This window comes from Chiloscyllium punctatum, chromosome 42 (assembly GCF_047496795.1).
Source record: "Chiloscyllium punctatum isolate Juve2018m chromosome 42, sChiPun1.3, whole genome shotgun sequence".
In the NCBI taxonomy this organism is placed as follows: domain Eukaryota; kingdom Metazoa; phylum Chordata; class Chondrichthyes; order Orectolobiformes; family Hemiscylliidae; genus Chiloscyllium; species Chiloscyllium punctatum.
Genome location: NC_092780.1, coordinates 10900823 through 10925746, shown reverse-complemented (window position 1 = coordinate 10925746; position 24924 = coordinate 10900823). Strand labels below are relative to the sequence as shown.

General features: G+C 38.3%; 1 protein-coding gene across 2 annotated transcripts in view; it reads left to right on the top strand.

Moving 5' to 3' along the window:
* Positions 1-24924, top strand: part of LOC140465720 (F-box/LRR-repeat protein 20) — a 135508-nt gene that overhangs the window by 37351 nt on the left and 73233 nt on the right. For both annotated transcript variants that reach the window (XM_072561379.1, XM_072561380.1), the window contains exon 2: positions 9766-9827. In XM_072561379.1, coding sequence (XP_072417480.1) covers positions 9766-9827 — 62 coding nt within the window. The remainder of the gene's footprint in view (positions 1-9765; positions 9828-24924) is intronic.

The following is a 24924-nucleotide window of genomic DNA, read 5'->3' as shown; positions in this document are numbered from 1 at the left end:
AGTACTACGTCTGCAGTAAACAGATGAAGGTTTAAAGTGATTGCTAGAAGGTTTAGTGAGCAGATGAGGTTTTTTGACTCAATGGGTGAATGGTGTCTGGCGCTTGCTGCTTTGAAAGGGACACTTAACTCATTTTAAAGGTGTCTGGGTATATACTTCCAATCCTGTAATGGCAGTAGTGTGGATCAATTACTGGAAAGTCAGATTATTCTGAGTGGCTTGTTTACCAGCCAACATGGGTACAATGGGCCAATTGGCCACTTTGTGTCTTAAAATTTTGATGGATTTGCTCCCAGTTCACCCCTGGAGTTTATGCTTGTCGTAAAAATCATAGATCTATGCCGCATGTTTCGAAACTTGGATTGTTGTGTGTCAGTGATTGAATAACTAGCCACATGATCTAACAGTTTTGCCAAGTTATTTCATGTGGACTGTACACCAGACATTGTTGTCATCTGTGTAAAGTATTCCAGTGTGTCTAAAGTCTTGAGGCTAATACCAATGGTCCACTTTATTAACAATTTCTAAAAATACACTGAAAACACAAACCAGTAGCATTACAGTGCTTGTCTAACAACAGTAAGCTGTTTTGAAGATAGTGTGTCTCAAGTTTTGGTGTTCTTTTCAAAGTCATTTTAACCCAGATGCTGGAGCCAATATGAGCACTGTCTCATGTGGCAATCCTATTGGTAGGGTGCAACTCTAACTTTTGTTTTGAATTGTTTTTGATCTGGCTTGGGTATGAAATAGCTTGGCAGCAATGTGAGGCTGCAAGCTCTTGTGTGTTGTTGTCTGAAAAATGAGAAGAGCTGCAGATACAATGAGCTTGCAGGTGACTAATAAGTGTCAGTGGATTGGCTGCATCCTTTTTCTCTACCCCTGTAAATAAAAACCATAGCTGTCTGGACAGATTTGCACACCTTTTTTAGAATAATAGAAATTCACTACAAAACAAGACTATTGGGTCTAATTGTGTCTGTCAATCAAAAAAGGAAAGCTATCCAGTCTAATTTCACTTCCATTTCCAGCTTTTGGTCTGCAGCCTTGTAGGCCATGGTGTTTCAAGTCTTAGAACATTACAGCGCAGTATAGGCCCTTCGGCCCTTGATGTGGTTCCATAGGTTGGCACAAATCTGAAGCCCATGTATCTTTATACTATTCCATTAGTCTTTTATAAATGTGATGTGTTTCTGTTGTCCTTTGCAGCCATTGCCATCTTTTGTAAAAAATTTAACTGTACTCTTATTTTGCCTTCAGTCCAATTTGTTATTAGCTTCTCTACTAAGGGAAATAGGTCCTTCCGATTCACTGTCTAATTTTTGCTCAATTGAATCTCCCCACCAGCTCCTGTGTTGTAAAGAAAACAATACTGGCCTATTCATTTTTTTTTTTTTGTCTTCCCTCAAGCCTATAAGTCTCCTCTGTACCTGCTAATAAAATTCCCCCTCCCATTCCCCCGGAAGGACATGTCCATCCTTGGCTGCCTCCACTGTCGGTGAGGCCAAATGGAAACTGGAGGAACATAAGAACTAGGAGCAGGATTGGCCATCTGGCCCTTCAAGCCTGCTCTGCCATTCAATAATATAATGGCTGATCTTTTTGTGAACTCAGCTTCACTTATCCACCCTCTCACCGTAACCCTTACTCCTTCATTGTTCAGAAAAAAACTATCTTCGCTTTAAAAACATTTACTGAAGTAGCGTCAACTACTTCACTGGGCAGGAAATTCCATAGATTCTCAATCCTCTGAGTGAAGAAGTTCCTTCTTCACTCAGTCCTAAATTTGCTCCCCCTTTTGAGACTGTGCCCTCTTGTCCTTGTTTCACTTGCCAATGGAAACATCCGCTAACATCTATCGTATCTATTCCCTTCATAATTTTGCCTATAAAATCCCCCATATTCTTTTAAATTCCAATGGATATAATGCCAGTCTACTCAGTCTCTCCTCATAAGCCAACCCTCTCCACTCCGGAATCAACCTAGTGAACCTCCTCTGCACCCTCTCCAGTGCCAGTACTTCCTTTTTTAAAATAAGGAGACCAAAACTACATACAGCAATCCAGGTGTGTTCTCACCAGCACCCTATACAGCTGCAACATAACCTCCCTGCTTTTAAACTTTTTAGTAATGAAGGACAAAATTCCATTTGCCTTTCTAATTATCTGTTGTGGAGATGGAAAAGCACAACGGGGCAGACAGCATCCAAGGAGCAGGAAACCTGAACAACAGCTTATATTTCACCTGGGAAGCTTACAGTCCAATGGCCTCAACATCGACATCACCGGCTTCAAAGTCCCTCCTCCTCCTGCCTGTTCCCATGTCTAGCCCCACCCCATCTCACCTCCCTGAGTGTCGTAACCTGGCCATCTTCCTACTCACTTATCCACTCCCACCCTTCCAATTGACCAATCACAATAACTCCTTGCCTGCATCCATCTATCACCACATAATCAGCACCCACCCCCATATGCTTCTGGGTTCCCTCTTCCTCCCACAGTCCTGATGAAGGATTTAACCTGAGACATTGACCTTCCTGCTCCTTGGATGCTGTTTGACCTATTGTGCTGCTTCAGCTCCACATCTATTGACTCTGGCTTCCAGCATCTGCAGTCCTTACTGTCTCCCAATCAGATCCTTCAGAGAGTACACTGACCTAACAGTGTATATGTTCTTTAGCTGTGGCCTAACAAATGGTTCATAGTTTTTTAGCATAAACAACCTGCTCTTGCATGCCATACAGTGGCAAATATGGAAACATGTTGTATGTTGCTTTAACCATCTTTTGTTCTCTGGGAGTTATGGTCATGCTTTTCAAAGTCCTCTTCCTCTATGCTTCTCATCATCCTATCAGGTCTGCTCTCTTCAAAATACATTATCTCATACTTATCTAGATTGAATTGAATTTCTGCCCACCCTGTCATACATTTGATAATTTCCCTGTGTCTTCAGTTTTGTTTTCTCAAATCAGCAACACTTTCTTCATACAAAGACCAGAGGAGTTTTCTTGATCTAATTCCAAACACAACTTTTCAAATTTTCTTTGAAAAAGAAACCATCATGGATTATGCATTTGGGAAAAGTCTATAGTTATACTGTTATCATATTTATTCACCATCCGTCTTCCTTCTGAGTTTCTAAAAACCTAACCTTGATATTATCCAACAATTTTTTCACCTTAGCACCAGGGGTAACAGATTGTGCGATGAACCTTGGTGTTTGTGCGGGTTCTTGATTTTTTTATTTGTGTGTGAGTGATGTTACTTACAAAACAAAACGGTACTGGTTACTTTGTGTCTGTAGGATGTTTTATTTCTAGGTCAGATTTTTATCAGTATGTCTGTCACTTTGTTATTTCTACAAATCTGATTGGATACAGATCTTAGCAACTGTAAGTGAGCAGTGATAGGCTAATTACTTAAATTGTTTTATTGTGGGTATGAATGAGCAATATACCAGATTTTTAAATGGAAGTATATTTTTATAACTAAAGTATTTATTAGTTACAGAATTGTCATTAGGCAAACTGTCCACTTTTTAAAATATAATTTAGACCATTTTTCTTCCAGTGTTTGATTCTTCAATGAACAAGTAAAACCCCTTTGCCCATATGCCAAATGCACTTGCTGAATCAGGAGTCTCTTGAACTCATGGCAGATATTCAGACTTTTTTTTTGATGACATGGCTCCTTTTGTTCTGGAGCAGTTTCCATTGCTTTTCCTGAGATTAGTCACCCGTGAAGTATGCTTAATTGTTTTGACTTTTGCCAATAGCTGCCCAATCACAATGTCAAAAGGAGGCAATTCTCCATGATTTCTCTAAATTTCATGATTTGGTGAAAGTAACTTGTATGTAAATAGTTAGTGAGACTTTGGACCAGATGGATTAATATTTACTCATCCCATTGAGTTGGCCACACTCAACACAAATCAGTTCTCATTTGATTTCTTTGGCCACAACAAAGCAACAATGAGACCTCCAACTTGGAAATTTGGTCAGTTTTGCTTTGAGGATTTTTCAAATGCTAAATATAGCAATAAGGTTTGCTCATGCATTCCAGCATCAACTTTGAATGGATCACCAGTGGAATTTTTATCACAAACTCTCCTTGAGGTGGTACATACCACTTCTGCAACATCACAGAAGATTGACACTTGGTAATAATGTTAGCATGTTTTGAGAAGATTTGTAGCTCAGGTTGAGGTTCTGGGTGTAGGTTTGCTCGCTGAGGTAGGTGGCTTGTTTTTAGATGTTTTGTCACCGTACTAGATAACACCAGTGAGCCTCCGGATAAAGCACTGGTGGTGTGTGGCCTCCTTTTTCTCTTGTTTAGTTTTCCTTGGGTTGGTAATGTCCTTTCCTGTTCTTTTTCTCAGTCGTAAATGGGATCCAAGTCAATGGGGAACTTCACACCAGCATCTACAGGAAAACCACACAGACCAAATACTGAACTACAGAAGCAATTATCCCAACATCCACAAACAAAGCTGCATTAGAACATTATTTCAATGAGCTGCCAAACACTGCAGCACAAGAACTACGAAGAGTAAAGGAAAATCACCTATACAGTGTATTCAAAAAAACGGTACCCAATGAACAGTCTGCTGATTTTTTTTTTTCTCTTCTTTCTGCAACAAACCCAAACAAGCAGACAAAACACATCCAGAAACCCTCGTCACTCTCCCCTATATCAAAGATATCTCTGAAATGACTGCCAGACTACTCAGACCCATGGCATCATGGTAGCTCACAAACCTACCAACACACTAAAACGACAGACAATGAGCAAAACTAACGTCATTTACAAAATACCTTGCAAGAACTGTAACAAACTCTCTACATTAGACAAACAGGCAGAAAACTAGCCACAGAATACATGAACATCAACTAGCCACAAAAAGACATGACCCACTCTCACTAGTATCTTTACTAACAGATGAGGAAGGACACCACTTTTGGGACAACACATCCATCCTAGGACAAGCCAAACAGAGACATGCGAGAAAATTCCTCGAAGCATGGCATTCCAACTGATACTCTTATCAACAAATACATTGACTTGGATCCCATTTACCAGCCCCTGAGAAAAAGAACAAGAAATGATGACATCACAGGAAATGACATCACCAATCCAAGTAAACCTTAACACACAAATCAAAAGCAGGCCATGCCATCAGTACTCACAGATGTTACCTAGTATGGTGACAAAACATCTGAAAATGAACCTTCCAGCTCACTGAGCAAATCTACATTCACGAGGTAATGTTCATTTTAATGTGCTGATGCAGGCACCTTGGACCAAATGGCCTCTTATGTCAAAACACTTCTGTCATTCTGAACCTTTGCAGATGCTTCCTGAGTAACGTTAATTTGTAAACCCCAAGCTTCTTTAAAGTAATAGTCCTGAATAACTTCAGGTTTTACTTTTTAAAAAAAGTGACATTTCCAATGATTTGAAATCTGCAATTCATTCTAAGTGATTAAGACTTAACAGCAATCTAGGTTTGTTCAGTACATCACGCCTTAAACAGGTTCCTCTATCAATAGTGCATAGTGACAGCAAAGTGCACCACCTGCAATAAGTACACCAAATTGCAGAGACTCCTAAGACTATTTCCAAACAGAAGGGTAGAGATGCATGGAAAGACTCTCTCACCAAGTTCTGCACCAAGCTAGACACCATCCTTACTTGGAATTATATTCCTGTTTCTTTAGTGTCTCTGGGTCAGAATCTTAGAAAACCTTCTCAAACCCTAGCATGGTGGATGTGCCTACCTTATACTCTGCTCAGGTTCAAGGAGATGGCTCCCCGATACCTACGTAAAGGGGATTGGCAACAAATGTTGGTTTTATGCATGGATCACAAACTAATTATTTTAAGAAAAGAGCAGGTGCTCTTACATTTTGGATCCGTTTATAAAGGAGCACTCTAAACTTGAGCCATATGGATGAGGAAAATTGTAGTTGATGCTTTATCTTGTATGGATGGCTAACAAATTCTGAAATGTGGAGCTGGCTTGGGCAAAGATCAACTTTAGCAACTTTTTTTTAATCAACTGCATTGTTTTTCCAAACAATTTTAATGTAACTGACATAATCACATTGAACGTGAAGGAACATGATTCAACACAACTTCTGAGTTCAAGTTTCAGCACTAAGATCGAAAAGGATGCAGATTCCCTTTGGAGGTGACTGGAAACCTGCAGACAAATATACGATTCAAGGATCGCTGCTGTGCCACCATAGAATTGTTGAAGTTAACATTGTAACTTGAATGTAATGTAATGCAATCCTGCAGGTAACCTTCCATCTTAATCACAGTTTCCAGCTGTTAACTTGCAAGCTTTTTAACATATAAAATATTTGGATAGGTACTTTGAGAACTTCTGCTGCTTCCTCTATTTTTCAGAGACAAAGAAACTACAGATGCTGGAATCTGAAATAGACAGGCATGAGGCTGGAAGAACACAGCAAGCCAGGCAGTGTCAGGAGGTGGAGAATTTGACATTTTGGGTGTGTCCACTAACCCTTCAGTGGAGACCATAGAGAGAGCTTCTCTTGAATCCCCTTTTAAAACTGTTTCCTCTTGCCTTAAATTGAAGCCCCTGGTTGTGAGCTCAGCCTAATCAAGTTTCTATACACTCTTTTTGTCCCCTCAATTTTTATATTTCAATCAGATGTACCCACAACCACCTTTTTTTTTTAATCAATCTCCAAAGCTGTTTTTGGAAGCATGTTGTGGAGGTGCTGGTGTTGGAATGGGGTGGACAAAGTCAGAAATCGCACAACACCAGATTATAGTCCAACAGGTTTATTTGAAGTCAATTCTCTGCTACATGTTGGTTTTGAATATGGTCCATCACCCTTTTTCATGAGAGAGGGGAAAAAAAACTGCTCCTCTTCTTTGATGAAGTTTATTTCCCTTAACTGTCTCAGATCTGTCCTCTGGTTACTGATTCTCATGCTAGTGAACTGAACTGTTTTCAGTCAAGTAGCAGAAATACTGTATCTGGTGGCTGACAACAAGTGTTTGTTACTAGTCTAGTTCAGATGTTTTGTACAACCTGCTTAAGGTGAGCTGAAACTTTTTTCAGTGGGTTTTGCAATCTGTGTGCCAGACATCGTATTGTAGTTCTCACCTGTTGTGGTTGATAAGATAATGGCCGTATCAGGTATTTGAAGTGTCACAACTGCAATTGCTTTTGTTTCTTTTGCTTCAGCTTTTGAGAGCATTATAAGTTTGTTTTACTGACTAGTTGTGGAAAATAGTTTTAGCAACTAAGGCATTAGGAGTGGTTTGTGAACCCTGAGTTTCTTGAATGTTGAAATGGAGACCAGAAGTAAAGCATCTCATTCTTAAATTGTCATTTTGCTCTGTAATAAAGAGGAACTAAACAAGTGTATTGTCTAGTTTGGAGATATTTGTCTAATTTTCAAGTTAACCAGGAACTGAAATCTAATGTCTGACTTTGTAGGACTTAGGCACTTGTTACACATTAACACTGCTAATCTGTTATAAACTGCAGCACATCATTCAGTTGTTAGTCTGATGTTGGGTACTCTCAACAGAATTTATAATTGTATCTACTTTCACTGATGTGAAGTTTAGTAGTCTTGCTATTTTTGGATCATAAGTAAAAGAAAATCCTTCACTGGTAGATTCAGAGGGAGGAGAGATGAAATTTAGTGAGGGGTTTTTGTTCAAAGTCAAGACAAGTAGAAAAAAAAACTAAAACTACTTGGAGTTAGGAAAAGGAGTTTAAAAAACAAAAATCTCTATTCGAGAGAGTACTTTCTGTTACCAAATAAAATGCCTAGAGCCATTTTTTTCTAAATGAAGTTTTACTGGGTAAGTAACCCAGATTTTTTTCATTTTAAAGGGTGGTATACATGTGTAATACAATTCATTCATGAAACATAGGCATCATGGATAAGGATTTTCTCCCCTTATCACTCAATCTTTGTGATTATAAGATGTTAGCAATCTGTTTGCTGCCCTTTTGTGCAGACAGGTGCAAGAATTGACCAAGTAACTTTGTTAAAACTCCTCTTCCTCCTTGCTATTTTTATTTTCTTGGGGTCGATCTGTTCTGCACTTAATTTCTATATCATGAGACCAAAACTGATATTCATTTCATTGGTTTGGATCCCTGCATTCTTTGTTTTCATTTGCACTTAAGAGTTCATTCAATATATGCATTATTCATTAATCACTTTACAGATGTCATTGTGTTGTGGCTTGAAGGTGGACTGTACTGTTGCATATTGCAGATGTTGTTGCAACAGCCTTTTAATATCTTTCTGCATGATTGTTTGACTTGTCACAAAACAAATAATGGTGTAGTGTAGAGGCCCCCCTATGGTTCACAGCAAACTTTGAGAGTCAGATCGGAATTTGCACTGAGAAGCGTGTTGGGAGTTGTATTCCATATATACAGCATGACCTTTCAGAGGTCTGCTGAGTCTGTTAGTTTTGAGTTCAAAACGCTGAAAAAATTGAAATGGGCTAGCTTATTTTTTTAAACTGTAAGTACACAAAAATAAATAATTTAAATGAGTTACTGCTGTCAACACTTTTTTTAATATTTGCTCCCAAATTGCTGACTGAACAACCAAAATAATTTTCAATTACATATTTTTGAATGGCATTGGCTTCCCTGCTAACTCATTTCAGTGATAGAGGTAAAAACAATGACTGCAGATGCTGGAAACCAGATTCTGGATTAGTGGTGCTGGAAGAGCACAGCAGTTCAGGCAGCATCCAAGTAGCTTCGAAATCGACGTTTCGGGCCAAAGCCCTTCATCAGGAATAAAGCTTTATTCCTGATAAAGGGCTTTTGCCTGAAACGTCGATTTCGAAGCTAGTTGGATGCTCCCTGAACTGCTGTGCTCTTCCAGCACCACTAATCATTTCAGTGATAGTTGTCTGCTAACTGTGTTGATCAAACAAATCGAGTCAAAATCACCAATGAAGGGATTCGTACTTGTTCAGTTGTAACATAGTTCACGTTTAACAAAAAGTATTTGAGCTAGTCGTCTTTTTGAGTTCTGAAGGTCTTTGTTCTCTGCCATGCATGCAGACTTGGAAAACTACCAAGGAAGATGTAGCATGTATTTTTTATAAATCTAGCTTTCAATTGGAGTATCCTACACAACGTTGGCAGTTATAATTGGCACGGCACAGAACTAGGGGAGGAGAGTGTGAACTACTATTCTCTGGCACCACATTTAACTGTAGGTACATATGTATCAAAAAATTAATCATTTTAGCTTCATACATTGCCTATCCCAATATGTAATTTCTTCTCTGAAGGAGTGAGGATTAGGAGATAGGATCGGTACTTTGTAATTTTCTTTTCAACTGACAAACAAGATAGCCCAGATGAGACCTGGGAAACTGAAAGCCAGGATTACTCCTAAGCTTCTCTATTGCTGAGCTACATATTTTCTGTTTTGTGCAACAGCTGAATTTTCTTTTCAGAACTTTTTCCTCTTAATCTTGATCAGGGGTTGATGAGGTAATGATTCAAATTTGCCATTCACATAATAGTTTCAATGCTTGGCTGCTGTTGATGTCTGCGGGGCAGCTGACTGGCCCTTGTTTGAAATGGTTGCTATCAATTCCATACTCCCCATTCCCAATGGCTGCTACCTCACCCAGCAGTGAGTAGAGAATGGAGCCTCTACATTTGTTTCCATTCTTGTTATTGTTGTTTGAATTTTGTTTTGCTCCTGGCGTATTCTAACACTAGCCTTCTGTTTTCTAGATGTTCTCGAACAACGATGAAGCTGTGATAAACAAGAAACTCCCAAAGGAACTACTGCTCCGGTAAGAATAACATAAATTGAACGTCAGTGAAGGAACCTTTTTTGCTGTCAAGATTATAGAATAAAAAGTAAAACAAATTTTTAAATGGTCAAATTTGGCACATGTACAAATTCGTTGTGTTGAAATACTATAAACATGTTTCCACAAAGTGCACATTGGCAGCATAACTTTAAAGCTTAAGCTATGACTCAAAGCAGAAGAAATTATCACCAATCTTTACGTTAAGACCATCTCATTTGAACCATGAGTATGCAGTTTTCATGGAACTCAGCCTTTCGGCTTTTCTGTAATTCCTCCCCTCCAGAAGAATGTGTTTTTCAAGTTACAGATAGGATTATTGGAAAGTTTCTTCATGGTATCACTCTTCTTAAAATTGAAGGCTACTTTCAGAAGGTAGGAATTATTAAAGTTTAAAATGAGCAGCAAACAACAAAACTCTGGCATGTATGTTTATTGCTGCTAAAGACCACAGGTTTAGGTCTGGAGTTCCAGTCATACTTCCTGGCAGGTATTTTGTGCTTTTTCTTTTCACAATGTAATAGTTCTGAACGATTTGTAATAGATATTTAAATACCTTCAGAATTTTGCCAGTCCTCAGCAAAATCATTTCCTGATGTGGTTTCTCTGCTGCTTTTAGTAAACTTGCAATGTGACTTGTTTGCCCTTTTTTTTTTGTTTCCTAAGTGGCTCAAAATATTTCTTCCATCATTCTGAAATGCCCTGAGGGTGGTGCCCAGCTGTTTCATTTTTGAGAAAATGTCACCCACAAAGTTGCTTCTCTACACTGCAATTTATTTTAATTCATTTATCATTAACTTTGCTGTGTGGTTGACCATGGATAATGAAGTTTGCACGATGTAGGATTAGGTCTGTTATGCTATGCCATTATTTTTCTCCCTGATGGTCAGATTTTGGGACCATCTGCTCTGTCAGGTTGGGCAAATCCTGACTTGCTTTTGAGACCCAAATTGAATTAAACTTGCCTTTTGTTAAGATAGCTAGTGCTTGAATGCTGAAACTATTGGCTCATCACATTAATCACCTATATTTTTTTTAAGCTATTTATGTTACACTTTTTAATACCATTTTAAAAATACTTACTTTTTGGTTCCTTTTATTCAATGTAGTGTTCATAAAAGTTATTTTGGGATATGAAAAGCTGCTTCAGCAAAGATTTCATCCAAAGTACTGATTTGAGATTCACAAAATGGCAATGTTTGACACTACTTTCATTTACCCTTTTAATTTATAAACCTGAAGACTTGGTGCTGTTGATGCAGTTATTGGAATGGTACATATTTTGTTTGAAATACTTTAAGATCTATAAAAATAGAATCTAATTTGCAATGGCACTCAATTGCAAACAACTACATTTTCTTGAGGTTTTGTTCTTTGACTTAAACTTGAAAATAAGTTGAGGTTGCGCCTTTGTTTCTAGTGGTTTACGTGACTTTGAAGATTCCATGTCCAGGTTCAAAAAATAGCAGAGAAGCACTCAACATTTTTGTTCAGCACCACTCCGTACCAATTAATCAGTCCCTGTTCTTCCCACTGTTGACCATTTATGTTTGCCTATAAAGTGGCTACTAAATAACGGAGGACCTTGATATGCAAAGTAGTTATGGAAATCTTTTTTTTGGAAGAAGCCAGGATTGAATGACCCAAGGACAGTACAGCTAGAAAGGTAACTTAGTCTAGAAAATGGGAAAATAAGAGGTTTGCTCTGATCACCAGAGAGTGGCAAATGAGGAATAGGTTTGATAGCTTTATTTCTGAAGTCTTTTTAAAAAAAAACAGATTTTTGTTCCACATTAACAGTAGTAGCAAACTCCTTTTGTGTTTATGTACTGGGGAAGCCATGCTTAGAAACTGTGAATTTAAAGAGCCACTGTTCAATCTGTTTGAAATTTTGTTTCTAAATGCCTTTCTTGCTTTCTTTTCTCCTGTACTTTGCCAATTGCCAAAAATAATTTGGGCAGGAAACAGAATTGAATTAAGTACCAGATGATTATTCAAATATGCAGGAAACAATGTAATTTTAAACATTTTAGTTAGTGGAAAAGTCCTAAGAAGTGTTTTTTTGTAACTTAAAACCTATTGGAGTGTGGGCATTGTGGAACGTACACAATGTAAGCACAATAGCTTTGATCACAAACATGCCGTTTTATAAATAAGTTGGGCCATAAGCAGCAGTGTAATTGTAATCTTGTATCATAGTGTAGTAAGCTTATGATTTCCCTACCTTCAAATGCTGTTCAGTTGTTCGGTCTGTTAAATTCTGAGCAAACGTTGGGAGCAGCAGTGTAGTGGTTATATTATGGGCCTAATCCATAGAGCTAGACTAGTGAGCTAGAGACATGAGTTCAATCCCTCCACTCCAGTGAAGCAATTTAAATTCAGTTAATTAAATTTAAATCTGGAATAAAAAGCTAGAATCTATATTGGTGAATGCACAACTATTGGATTTCTATCTGACCTGTCTGCCTTACTAATATTACCAAGAGGTGGAAATCTCCACACAATCTGGCCTATTGTGATTTCAGAACCACGTCAGTGTTTATTCTTATTTATCCTTTTGATATTGTTAGTAAACCTCTAGACTGCGCAGAAGGTGACTGACCACCACCTTTAACAAATGCTGGTTTTGTCACCGGCACTCAGAATGAATAAACAAAATTGCACATCTTTGAGGGGGAGTAAGGAATGGAAAATAAAACCAGCCTGTATTCCTAATTCCATCTTGCTCGCGTTTTTATATATCATTCAAAAGTTGATTTCCCAACTAGAAATGGGCTGCTTCTGATCAGGCATGAAGACCGAACATATATTATTATGGGCTAAGTGAATGAGTAAAACATTTGGCAGGTGGACCCTAACTTGAAGATGAGGTTAGCATTTTGGTCAGCAGAATATAAATTGGAAGAAAACTGCAGAATGATGTACAAAAGGCATTGGAATGTTCTCGTGCAAAATAGAAAAATTTAGCATGTAGTAATTGGGAAGGCAAATTAAATGTTCACCTTTTCCAACAGGGGATGGATTATAAGAGTAGAAAGGCCTTCTACGACTGTACACTGTACTGGTGAAAGCACACCATGGGAACTGCACACATTGTTTTGCATAAGTAGGGATATCCTTGCATTGGATGCAGTTTTTAGTGAAGGTTCAGTAAGTTGATTTTTGAAAGAGGATTGTCTTATGAGGAAAGATTGTAAAGCAGTTTAGATCAAATTTATTGGAATTTGTGAAGTGATCGAATTGAAACATAATATCTTCAAGAAATTCTTCAAATATAGTGAAATGATTCCACAGAGGCCAGTATCCCGTCACCAGGTCACTCTTTCTTTATTTACATGTGCACAGAATGTGGGCTCTGACCAGCTAGCTCGGGGCTAGTCCCAAGAGTGAACAGAATCCCTGAGACTCCTGTTTTATATCTGTAAGCCAGGACTCCCTCACTGGACCAGATTAACAGCCCCAAATTAGGGAACATGTACTCTAAGTAACCTACTTAGCCAAATTGCATTCCAAACACTACATAAAGATACTGAGAATATGTTGCCCCACCAGGAACCTAAAACTAAAGGGCACAGTTTCAGAAAAAGGCATCACTCATTTAATGCAAGTAAAACATGAAATATTATTGAGTGTTGAGAATCTGAGTTCTCCATCTCAGAACTGAGTCTTTGACTATGTTGTAATATGATGTGGAGGACCCAGCATTGGACTGGGGGTGGACAAAGTTTAAAAGTCACGTAACACCAGGTTAACGTCCAACAGGTTTATTTGGAGACGCTAGCTTTCGGAACGCTGTTCCTCCATCAGGTAGCTGTGGAGCAAGATCATAAACAGTATTTATAGCAAAAGATTACAACTGTCATGCAACTGAAATTATATATTTAACAAACCTAGATTAAGTCTCTTGGAATGGGTTGTAGGTTTTGATTCATTACTATGTAAATTTCAGAACTACTTTTGAAGTCCCCATTCTCAAGATCACTTAAGGTTTTATTTTTTTTAAAAAGTGACATCTCAGCTCAGACAATGTATTAAAGATGCCATGTTAGAGTCTGTGTATCCCCAAATCTTGAGTCAGACAGGTTCTATTTTCAAAAGTAGGAATTTATAAAATATTACATGGATTGACTGCCTGCAGATTGTGAGCTTTTTGAGCAAAATAAAATGCATCTGTAAATATAATGTTGCAAATGCAAATTCACCCCATAGACTTGTGTGTGCATGTGCCTGAGAGAGACAGCAAGTGTGTGCAAGAGTGCGTAAGTGCACTGAGTGTTTGCAGGTGAGTACATGCTTGGTAAGTGTGACAGATTATAAGGCTGTGAGACAGGGATTGCATAGATGAGAGTGTGGGAGATATGTATGAGAGGGGGTCTGCGTGTGCATGTGAAAGAGGGTACAGTGTAGTGGGGTCACCTGTAGTGTGACATGAACCCAAGGTCCTGGTTGAGGCCATTCTTATGGGTTCCGAACCAGTTTCAGAACCTCTGAGGGCGGCCTCAACTGGGACCTTGAGTTCACAGTCTTATAATCCCTGTCTCACAGCCTTATAATCTGTCACACTTACCAAGCATGTACTCACCTGCAAACACTCAGTGCACTTACGCACTCTTGCACACACTTGCTGTCTCTCTCAGGCACATGCACACCCAAGTCTATGGGGTGAATTTGCATTTGCAACATTATATTTACAGATGCATTCTATTTTGCTCAAAAAGCTCACAATCTGCAGGCAGTCAATCCATGTAATATCTTATAAATTCCTACTTTTGAAAATAGAACCTGTCTGACTCAAGATTTGGGGATACACAGACTCTAACATGGCAACTTTAATACATTGTCTGAGCTGAGATGTCACCTTTTTTATTTTATAAAACCTTAAATTGTCTTGAATGTGACTTCAACAAGCTCTGGGATTTGCATATTAATGAACCAAAATCTGCAACCCATTCTAAGAGATGAAAGACTTAACTGCAATCTAGGATTGTTCAATATATAATTTTCAGTTGCATGACATTTTGTAATCTTTTGCTATAATTCTTCTGTGTCTGATGGTCCTCTTCCACAGCTACCTGATGAAGGAGCAGTGATCTGAAAGCTAGTCCTGCCAAATAACGGACTATAACGTGGTGTTGTGATTTTTTTTAAAACTGTTGTAATGGATAGTTAAACCACTGTTTTGGGAGCTACAAGGAAGTAGCATTTGAGGGTTCAGTATCTGATAGTCTAAATGACATCAAGCTCAATCAAGCCTACACCGGCTCCTTTTATATTTTTTTATATTCTTTATGCATATTGCGTTGTGGTGTTGGTTATATGGAAACGCTGACTTTAACCAGTCTTTTTGTCATTGCATTTTTTTTAAAGCCTGTTGACTTGCAGATAAATCTACTTTTCCATCAGAAATAAGGGCTGTGCTGGTCAACACTCCTGGATTGATATCTAGTGATCTGATGTGAGCAATCATGTAGAAAGTTCATTGGGACATTAAACATTTTGGTGCTCTTTAAGGTTTTGTGTGAACTCCTCTTTACTCCCTTTTGTTTTACAAAGGGAAAGGAGAGGCTTGAGTAGTTTGACTGAAGTTGAGAAGTATCCAATCTGATTCAAATCTGTTCACTTCAGAATTGAATTGAAAATGCATTATATTGTGAAGTGAACAGGATGATGTTGATGAATGCTGGAGGCAGGGTGGTGGATTAAGAGGTCATGGGCTGAAATGTTCACGAAAGCACTCTGAGCTGGCAATTCTAGATGGGAAGGTAATGAGTCTAGGTCTGGCACTGTACTGCAAGCAATGCCAACTTAATACCTTTCTATGTTTTGTTGTGTCCTAGTAACTATTGCAGTTGTTGGCAAACATTCACTGCTTCTGAAATTTGAAGTATTTGTAAAGGCATGTTGAACTGATGAGCAAATGTGTAGGGTTGCCTGATATGAGATGTTTGCTGTCGTCAACAACTTGCATTTGTATTTTTTTTTAAAGTAGGGAATGTATCCCTTGATTCTAGTGAGAAACACGCTCAAAAAAATTTTGAAACAATAATGCAGTGACCAAAAGCTTAGTCAAAGAGCTGGGCTGTAGAACATAGAACAAGAGAAAGGTATGAAGACACCAAGGTTAAAGGAGGTAATTCGGCACATGGAACCCAGGCAGCTGTGGTCACTGTCTCAGATACGAGAAAAAGACAATGACATTTTGAGTCTGCACTAAAGAAATGGAATATACATGGTGGGGATCACTGTAGGATCAGAGCAGCTGTAGACAGGTGAAAAAGATCATGGCATTAATAATTTAAACATGAGGATGAGAATTATTTTAAATTTGAAGTGCCAGATCCCTGAAAATAAGGATAATTTGTGAGCAGGATTAAAACCCATTTAAAATTACAACCTTTAAAAGCCATCTGGATGGGTATATGAATAGGAAGGGTTTAACAGGGGTATGGGCCAAATGCTGGCAAATGAGACTAGATCAGATTGGGATGTCTCTCAGATGAATTAGACTGAAGGGTCTGTTTGTGTTGTATGACTGACTCCAGTTCACTAATACCCATTTTTACGGAGGGGAACTGCTGTTTTTATCTGTTATGGCGTGCATGTGACTCAAGACTTTCAACAATTTTGAATGATTCTTAACTACCCCGTAGGCAGTTAGGAATGGGCAATAAATTTGGTTGCCAGCGCCAACCAAATCCACAAACAAATTTTTAAAATTTGTTGCAGAATAGTGTGCAGGCAAAAGCTTGATTGTAATTAGGTTTTAGGAGTGTTTTGATTTTCATGTGAAAACCTTAGTTTTGCTGTTTGTCTGGTGTCCATTCAGTTATGTACGTGAAAAGTTTATGCTCAGTATATTGATGAAATGTTTTGAAACTTTAATTTTTAAAAATGTAATTGTTGCTTACATTTGATCTCTGATCTGAGCACATTGTCATTATTCAGGATTATATCTACTGGCACAGCTGAAATAGTTCTGGTGCAAAAGTCTCCCCCCCCCCCCCCCCCCCCCCCCCCCCCCCCCCCAGCCTCTTACTAACACTCATTCATATTTTGTCAGTGTCCCAGATGATATTCCTTATCCCGGTCATTATTTACGTTTGTAATGGCTTCTAACGAGTGAGAAGTAATTGTGGAGATGAAATATTTTCCCTTTTCAAAGACACTGAAGTGTGGTAGAAATCGCTTGAATAAAATAGCAGTACTTGTTCTTTAAAAGGAGTAATGAACTACAACTAAAAGCTTCATTGTTAATACAATTTTTTAAGGATGTGCATAAAATGGTGTGAACGGTTTTTAAATTTTAAAACCCCTCCAAATATTTCTGATTTTTAGCAATGGCCTGAATACTTGCACCTGCCCTTTCCCCAACTGATAGCAGAGCCTTTGGATTATCTGAGTCAACTTCATGGAATTCTGTCAGTTTTTTTTTACAAAACAAAGCACCTCCAATGCTATCTGTTTAAGCCAAGCTTTTGGTCATCTTTCCATAAATTCCCTTACAAAGCCCAGCACCGCCTTTTGGAAACATTGTTATTTTCCTATGAATTGACAAAGCATCTTTTGACATAGTGCTGTAACTGTTTTCTAACAGGCCATTTTAAAAATAAATTTCTTTCGGTATTTTAGTCAGATTGAAGCAGGACTCTAGTTTAAATTGGATCAGCAATTTGATCACGCAATGAAAACAAAAGCTAAGTTTCTATTTCAGAAATAAATCCTTGCCAGAACTGTGATTCAGAAGTTATTTTATTTGTGATTTTGGGTGACCTTTGCAATGTTAAACTACTGTATATACTTGCACATGAGGTCAACCTATACACAAGCCGACACCTTATTTTGGCCAAAAAATATGGTATTTTTCAGATACCTCGTTTAAGCAGACCCTAGTTTTTCAGGTTCTGGATTAGTAGTGCTGGGCTTTTACCCGAAATGTCGATTTTTACTGCTCCTCGGATGCTGCCTGAACTGATGTGCTATTCCAGCACCACTAATCCAGAATCTGGTTTCCAGCATCTGCAGTCATTGTTTTTACCTAGCTTTTCAGGGTCTCTTCCTGACCATATATGTGCCTAAAAGGGCATGATTGGCACATTTTTTTGATTCAATACCTGTGCATTCACATTAAGTGCACCAGTATATACTTGCACAATCAATGCGATTTTCAAATTGTTAAATTGAATGTTGATAACTATATATTGTATATAGTTACATACATTTGAACTGTGCATGCAAATATCTATGGTACCCTATGGCAGCCCTAGACCTTGTCTTCCCGCTGTTACCTCAGTTTCTTAGCAATAGTTGTCACATACAGTTGTGCTTTGAACTTCTCGTAAAAGTCCCCCAAATGTTTCTGACAAAATGTCATCATGAAGGAACAAGTATGCAGCATGGTTTAAACATAAAAGTTACTGAAGTTGTAGAGAAGAATAACAATAGCATAGCTGCAAAGGAGTTCTGTTTCTAAAATAACTTGTCCGAGATTGGGGGGTGAAAAAAGCCACGCAGTTAAAGGCTGTGCCAAAACAGAAGTATGCCAACCAAGGAAAGCTGAACAAGTGGCCACACCCAAAGAAAAGATTGTTGACTGCTTCCATTCTGATGACACTGAATTACCCATAGTGTCTCGACGGCGTATAAGAATATACGCCAAAAATGAAGCCCAAAAAAGATGGAGTCAGTGATTTCAAAGCCAGTACTGGATGGTGCAGTAGGTTTATGAAAGGTATGATTTAGTGCATAGACGTTGGACAAACTTGCTTTTCTGCCTACCAGCAGAACTTAGTGACAAGTTAATAGAGTTCCATTGCTTTGTAATCAGAATTGGAAGAAAAACGGTTACAGGCTCTCATGTATCGGCAATATGGACAAAACACCAATGAACTTTACTATGCCAGGTACCAGAACCGTGGACAAGATTGGAGCAAAAACTTGGTTAAGACTACTGACCGTGAAAGGACCCGATTCAGTGTGGTACTTGGTTGTATGGCAGATGGAACAAAGTTAAAGCCTATAGTAATTTTTTTTTAAGCGGAAAAGTCTGCCCAAACAAAAATTTCCAAAATGGCTTTGTTGTCCTTGTCCATGAAAAACGCTGGATAAACTAAGGTGGCTACAAGACTTGGATTAGGGAGGTCTGGAATATGCGACCAGGTGGACTTAAAGGAAAAAAGCTTACTGGTTTGGGATATGTTCATATCACAGATTTGAAAAGTGTTATCAGTGAAAACCTTGAACTAACAATACTGACATTGCAGTGATTCCTGGAGGTCTTACAAGCATGGTGCAACCACTGGATGTTAGCATGAATAAACCTTTTTAAGGATTTATTACAGAAGAAATGGGGCACTTGGATGCAAGAAGGGGATAAAAAGCTTCACCAAAGGTGGCAACACGCATGCTCCATTACTTGCAACCATGTGTGAGTGGATTCTTGTTCTGGAAGGAGATGAAAACTGAAGTTTGTGTGAAAGCCTTCAAAAAAAAATGTGGAATTTCTAATGCTTTAGATGGTATAAAGGCTGACTTCATGGTCAGATGGAAATGATGACAACTCAATTGATTGTCCCCTTGAGAGTGCACATGAAGATGATCCATACGACCATATGCTTGACCTGGATGACTGGAATGAATTAAACAGTAATGCAACTGATGAGGGCAATGATTTTAAAGCATTCTAATGGACTTTTGTATGTACTGGTAACTTTTTTTTTGTTTTAAGCAGTTATCTCATAATATTTGATTTGCAGTGAGAAGAGTTTTTTGCTGTGAATATCAATTTTTTTTTATGTGATGTGTTTATTGTATATTTAGATTTTTGTGTGGTTTTTAAAATAAAGTATGATCAAGCATTTTTTTTTAACTGCTCCTCTGCTTTTATTTCATGAACTGTCTTACAAATAACCCCCAGTAGATAGCCTGACCACCTGCTGGTATGCCTGTTAACATTTGTATGTATGTGTGCACTTACATGCACTTTATGGTACTGGTAACTGGAATATGGTTTTACAGTGCTGTTCTGCTGTAGCAGGCACAATGGAGACAGTTATTTCATAGATAAATATTCAATAGCGGCCATAATTCTTTTTCCTTGTTTATTATTTTATGTAGAGGTCTGGCTCTTGTTTTTTTTTTTGACTAATGCCAAGCATGAATTTCATCCCCTCAAACCTTAACTTGCGTAGAAATCAACCTTCTAATTTCAGCCTAAAAGAATGGAATTCAAAACTCTACATGAGTATTTATGGTACTTGAGAATTCATGTTTTATGATTGATACCTTGCATCGCTTGCTGCTGGGTATGGACTTTGCCATTTTTTTTTGGACTAAATTCATGAGCTAAGACCTTTTTACTGCCTTAGTATTTGTTTCATGTTTTAGATATGCCAAGTCAGTAAACTGCTGTTCATCTAGTTTTATAAATCCCAAATGTAAGGATAATTTCACTTTTTTTCATAAACCTTTTTGAGAATCTGAATAGATATCCAAATCCCTTAAGTAATTTGGATCAGCTAAGGTGGCCAAAGATGGAGTAAATCTGCTGGCCTTTACCATAGAGAAATTTCAAGGTATTATGGTAGAATTAATTCAGGATTAATTAATTTTAACTGTTAGGCATAAGCATCAGGTTGATCTCATTGTGCAGCTTCTCAATTTCTTGCTAATCTGAGCTATCTTTTCTGTCTTTTAATCTTGTGATGCAATGGTCGCAAAACTAACAATGAGATTCATGCTGACATCTTTTTGTCAGAAAAGGATGCTCTTGTATAATGCCAACAACTGAATGCTAACAAGCTCTGTTATCCTATCAAACTCCACTTTAATTGGACTGCAGTTGGCAGGGACTGTTGGTGACTAGGGCTTGACGGTTATAGCATCTGCCATTCAAACTTCTGAGTGCTTCAAGATGCAAGAGATCTCTTTAAAGCTGCTTCCTGTGTCAGCAGTACTGCAAAACGTTGTCCTTAATGAATTGAAGAATTGGCATAGTCATTAATTCCATTTGTATACCATGGCACTGAACCTGTCTGCCATCACTGTTGATGTGAAATCAATGTTTTCTGATTGACCAATGGTTTGGCTTGACTACCCAGCTTATTGAAGTTGCCAGGTATTGACGAAAATTGCGCCAGCATTTTATAAAATGCACATTGATCTATACAGTTCTTTTATTTTTAAAAACATTGCCACAGCATTTCACTAATTAGCCCTCCCTTAGGTTTTCCAAAGCAGTAATTAGCCTTTTAGATTCAAAATTAATTGAGAAGAGATTTGATAGAGTTGCTCAAAACCTACTCTTGTCGCTGGAAGAGTAGAGAATTATACACAGAATGAAGTAGATTTTCTTTTGTCAAAGATGGGATGAGGAAAAGTGTGTTGCAACTGGTTGTGATCTTAATGCATTGATTAAAACAAGTTAGTTAAAGCATGTCCAATTGTGGCTTTCAAAAGGGATTGGATAATCATTTTGAAGGGAGAACATTCGTAGTACTATAAGGATGGTGCAAGGAAGGAAAATTATCGAAAATGTACTTGCAGATAGTCAGCATGGTCTCCAGGAGTCAGAGTCAGGTGGCCATCTGCTGTAACCATTTCGTGATTCTATAGCTCATTCAAGTGAATAGAAGGGAAGGCATTGTTGCCTGAGAAACTTCTAACACTTTTTTTTTCTTTTCCCCCACACGGTTGGCTCACTGTTTTCCGACAGAGTTTAAGCAAATACAAAAATGCTGGTCTTTAATGGTGAAGGGACTTGATGCACCATTGTAATAATTTGGAGGAATTTTCACCCCTTGGGGTTGTTTCTGGGGAGGTGAAACTATTTTCTTTCTCCACAACACAAGGGTAGATCATCATAATCAACTTACCAGATCCTACTTTGTAGTCAGACCTTGGTTTTGGATACTTACGACAGAATATTTTTCTCCCCACTCTGGTTTTACTGTTGATGGAAAAATTGTCACACTGATTCAGTTTTGTACAGTGTTGGAGTGGGGATGGGAAAGAACCACTTTGTTAGCCTTGCATTGTGAACAAATACAGACAAACCTGATGAAATTGCTTTTAATTTAATTCTCCGCAAGAGTTTTAGGATATTTTCTTTTCTGTAACTGAAGTCTGGATAAGTGTGATTACGATATGAGGTAAGCAACAATGGTAAAATTTTGTAATGGTCTTGGCCTTTTGTTGCTTTGCTAACAGTTGTCAAGAGTACAATAGTACTTACCAAACTACAAAATAGTGGGACAAATTTTGTTTCATCTTGCCATTCTTGATACAGGTTTTCATCTGCTTGCCTGTTGGCATTGCTTTGTGAAAGTTTAGTTATCTCAGACTCCTCACTGTATGAGTTGGCTCTCCTTTTTGTATCTGTGACTCAGACATGATTCCAAAATTACTTATGGTGCTTGTCTGTTAGTGTCCACTGAGTCTCTAAAACAGCTCAAAAAAAAATTTTTCACATGCATGATTTTTTGTTTGTTGAACATGGGGTTGTCATTGCATTACATCCCAAGCTAGCAAGCAAAGTGTTTTGGATGAAATGTTAAACCTGATCACAGTTTGCCCCATTTGGATATAAGGATGCTGAGGCATTATTTGAAGACAAGCCAGTGAAATTTTCTCAAGTTCTGGCCAGTATTTATTCATTTTGAGCAGCATTTTTGGGAGGGAAAAGAAATCTGGTCACTTTTTTTTTGTGTGCAGGAGCTTACTGTGCACAATTGACTGTTCAGTTGCCTACATTTCCAACAGTAACATTTTTTTCCTGATAATTATTTGTCTGTAAAGTACTTTGCAATACCTTAAAGTAATGCAAATTAATACCTTTTTTGATAAAACTAACTCTAAGCACACTTAGGTGGCCATTGGGAAAATTAACATTAAATAGTGGCACCTCTTAAAGATGCTGAGGAATCATCTTTTTGTTTACATTTGTCGGTGCTGTTGACTGACCTGTGAGAGACCTACTCACTGGACCATCACTTTTGGAAATCTATTGAGTGTCTTAAAGCAAATTGTCCATCCTCCAACATAATCAGGAGAACATTGAGAAGAAGTGGAGGAAAAATAATACCTTTTTTTAACTACACTAGATTAGTGATATCTATCGACTCATCCCGATGGGCCTCTTTTAATGCTGCATTTGAGCTTGGGAGGTGTAAGTTTACTATAAATTTTCTGTGTTGTAAATACAAATACACTCTTTTTGGATCACGACATCTTTAATGCTGCAATGCACTTTATACAGGTTATTACTAAAGAACTTGTATCAGTTTGTAGAACGTTCTGGGTCAAGAAGATGCTGGCATTTTTTTTATACATTGCAAAATGCACATTCAGCTCACTGTATCCTTGTGATATTGGAACAGAAAAAGCTAAGAGCTGTGTCACCTCACTACAATCAGTAGCATGGCATAGCTACTAAATGCACCACTAAGGTGAGCAAACATGAGGTGTAAGTGAACGTGCTTGTGATACACAGCAGATCCATTAACACTGTTCAACTTTCCAATCCAAGGGTGTTGAAGCCAAAAAACTAGTGTCAACTCTTAGACCCCATTCTATTTGGTGAGCTATTTGTTACCCTAACCAGCTGAAATATTTGGAATCTATGGCAATTAATGTAAATTGAAGACTGCTTTATCCAAAAGTTGAGTAAGCCTTTGTAACATGGTGTAGTGCTATCTCACGGTCCTCTGTGGTTCCTAGAATGTTGCAATTGGTAATGGTCTTGGTGATCTAGTTGCAGAGAGGCCTATTAAGTAACAAATTTGGGAAACCAATGTAACTTGAGTCGAACATCAAGATTATTTGATGCTGAATTAGATGTTGGTGCTAAGTTAAACAGGAGAACTTTGGTAAATACATAGCAACATATAAAAACTGTCTTAGAAAATGCACTTCCTGTTTGCTTATCTTGCTTATTGTTATGACTTTTTTTCTTCACTTTGCACAAAGCTTACCTTTTTTTTTAATTTTTATTTCACCCATTCCCAATCATTGTTTCAGTGCCAACTGCCATGAAGTAGTTTCAGGGTCTTGCCACTGGGAGATCCTGTAGAGTACAGTACATTTTTTCATTGTATTTCCGAACTGACATACACACTTTCCTATTTAGTGGATGGCTTAATCAACTGGCCATGACCCCTGTACACCAATAAAATAAGTTGTAGGCACAGATGAAGACTGCAGACAGCAAAGAGATAAAACAATAACTGTTTCTGGGGGGTTGCGTGGACAGGGTATTGTCTGGTGCATTTCCCAGTTCATACAATAAGATGAGATGCTCATTCATTTGAGTAATCGGTCATTTTTTGAATACCTTTTTATGAAAGGCAATGCTCTTTGCACACTGACTACCTCTATTCTGTACCAATATTTCAGCTTGGCTAATATATACAGTATGTATAATGGTCAGACTCGATTCAATAATAAGAGCATAAGACACAGGAGTGGAAGTAAGGCCATTTTGGCCCATCAAGTGCACTCCACCATTCAGTCGTGGCTGATGGGCATTTCAACTTCACTTACCCCCACTCTCCCCATAGCCCTTAATTCCTTGCGAGATCAAGAATTTATCAATCTCTGCCTTGAATACATTTTAATGTCCCGGCCTCAACTATGCTCTGTGGCAGTGAGTTCCACAGGACCATCACTCTCTGGCTGAAGAAATGTCTCCTCATTCCAGTTCTAAATTAACTCCCTCTAATTCTAAGGCTGTGCCCACAGGTCTTAGTCTCCCCACTTGACGGTAACCAATTCCCAGTGTCCACCCTTTCTAAGCCATGCATTATCTTCTAAATTTCTACGAGATGTCCCCTCAACCTTCTAAACTCTAATGAATACAATTCCAGGATCCTCAGCCATTCATCATACGATAGGCCGTACCATTCCAGGGATCATCTGTGTGAATCTCTGCTGGACACGCTCCAGTGCCAGTATGTCCTTCCTGAGGTGTGGGGCCCAACATTAGACACCGTTTCTAAACGGGGCCTAACTAGAGCTTTACAAAGTCTCAGTAGCACATTGCTGCTTTTATATTCCAACCCTCTTGAGATAAATGACAACATTTATA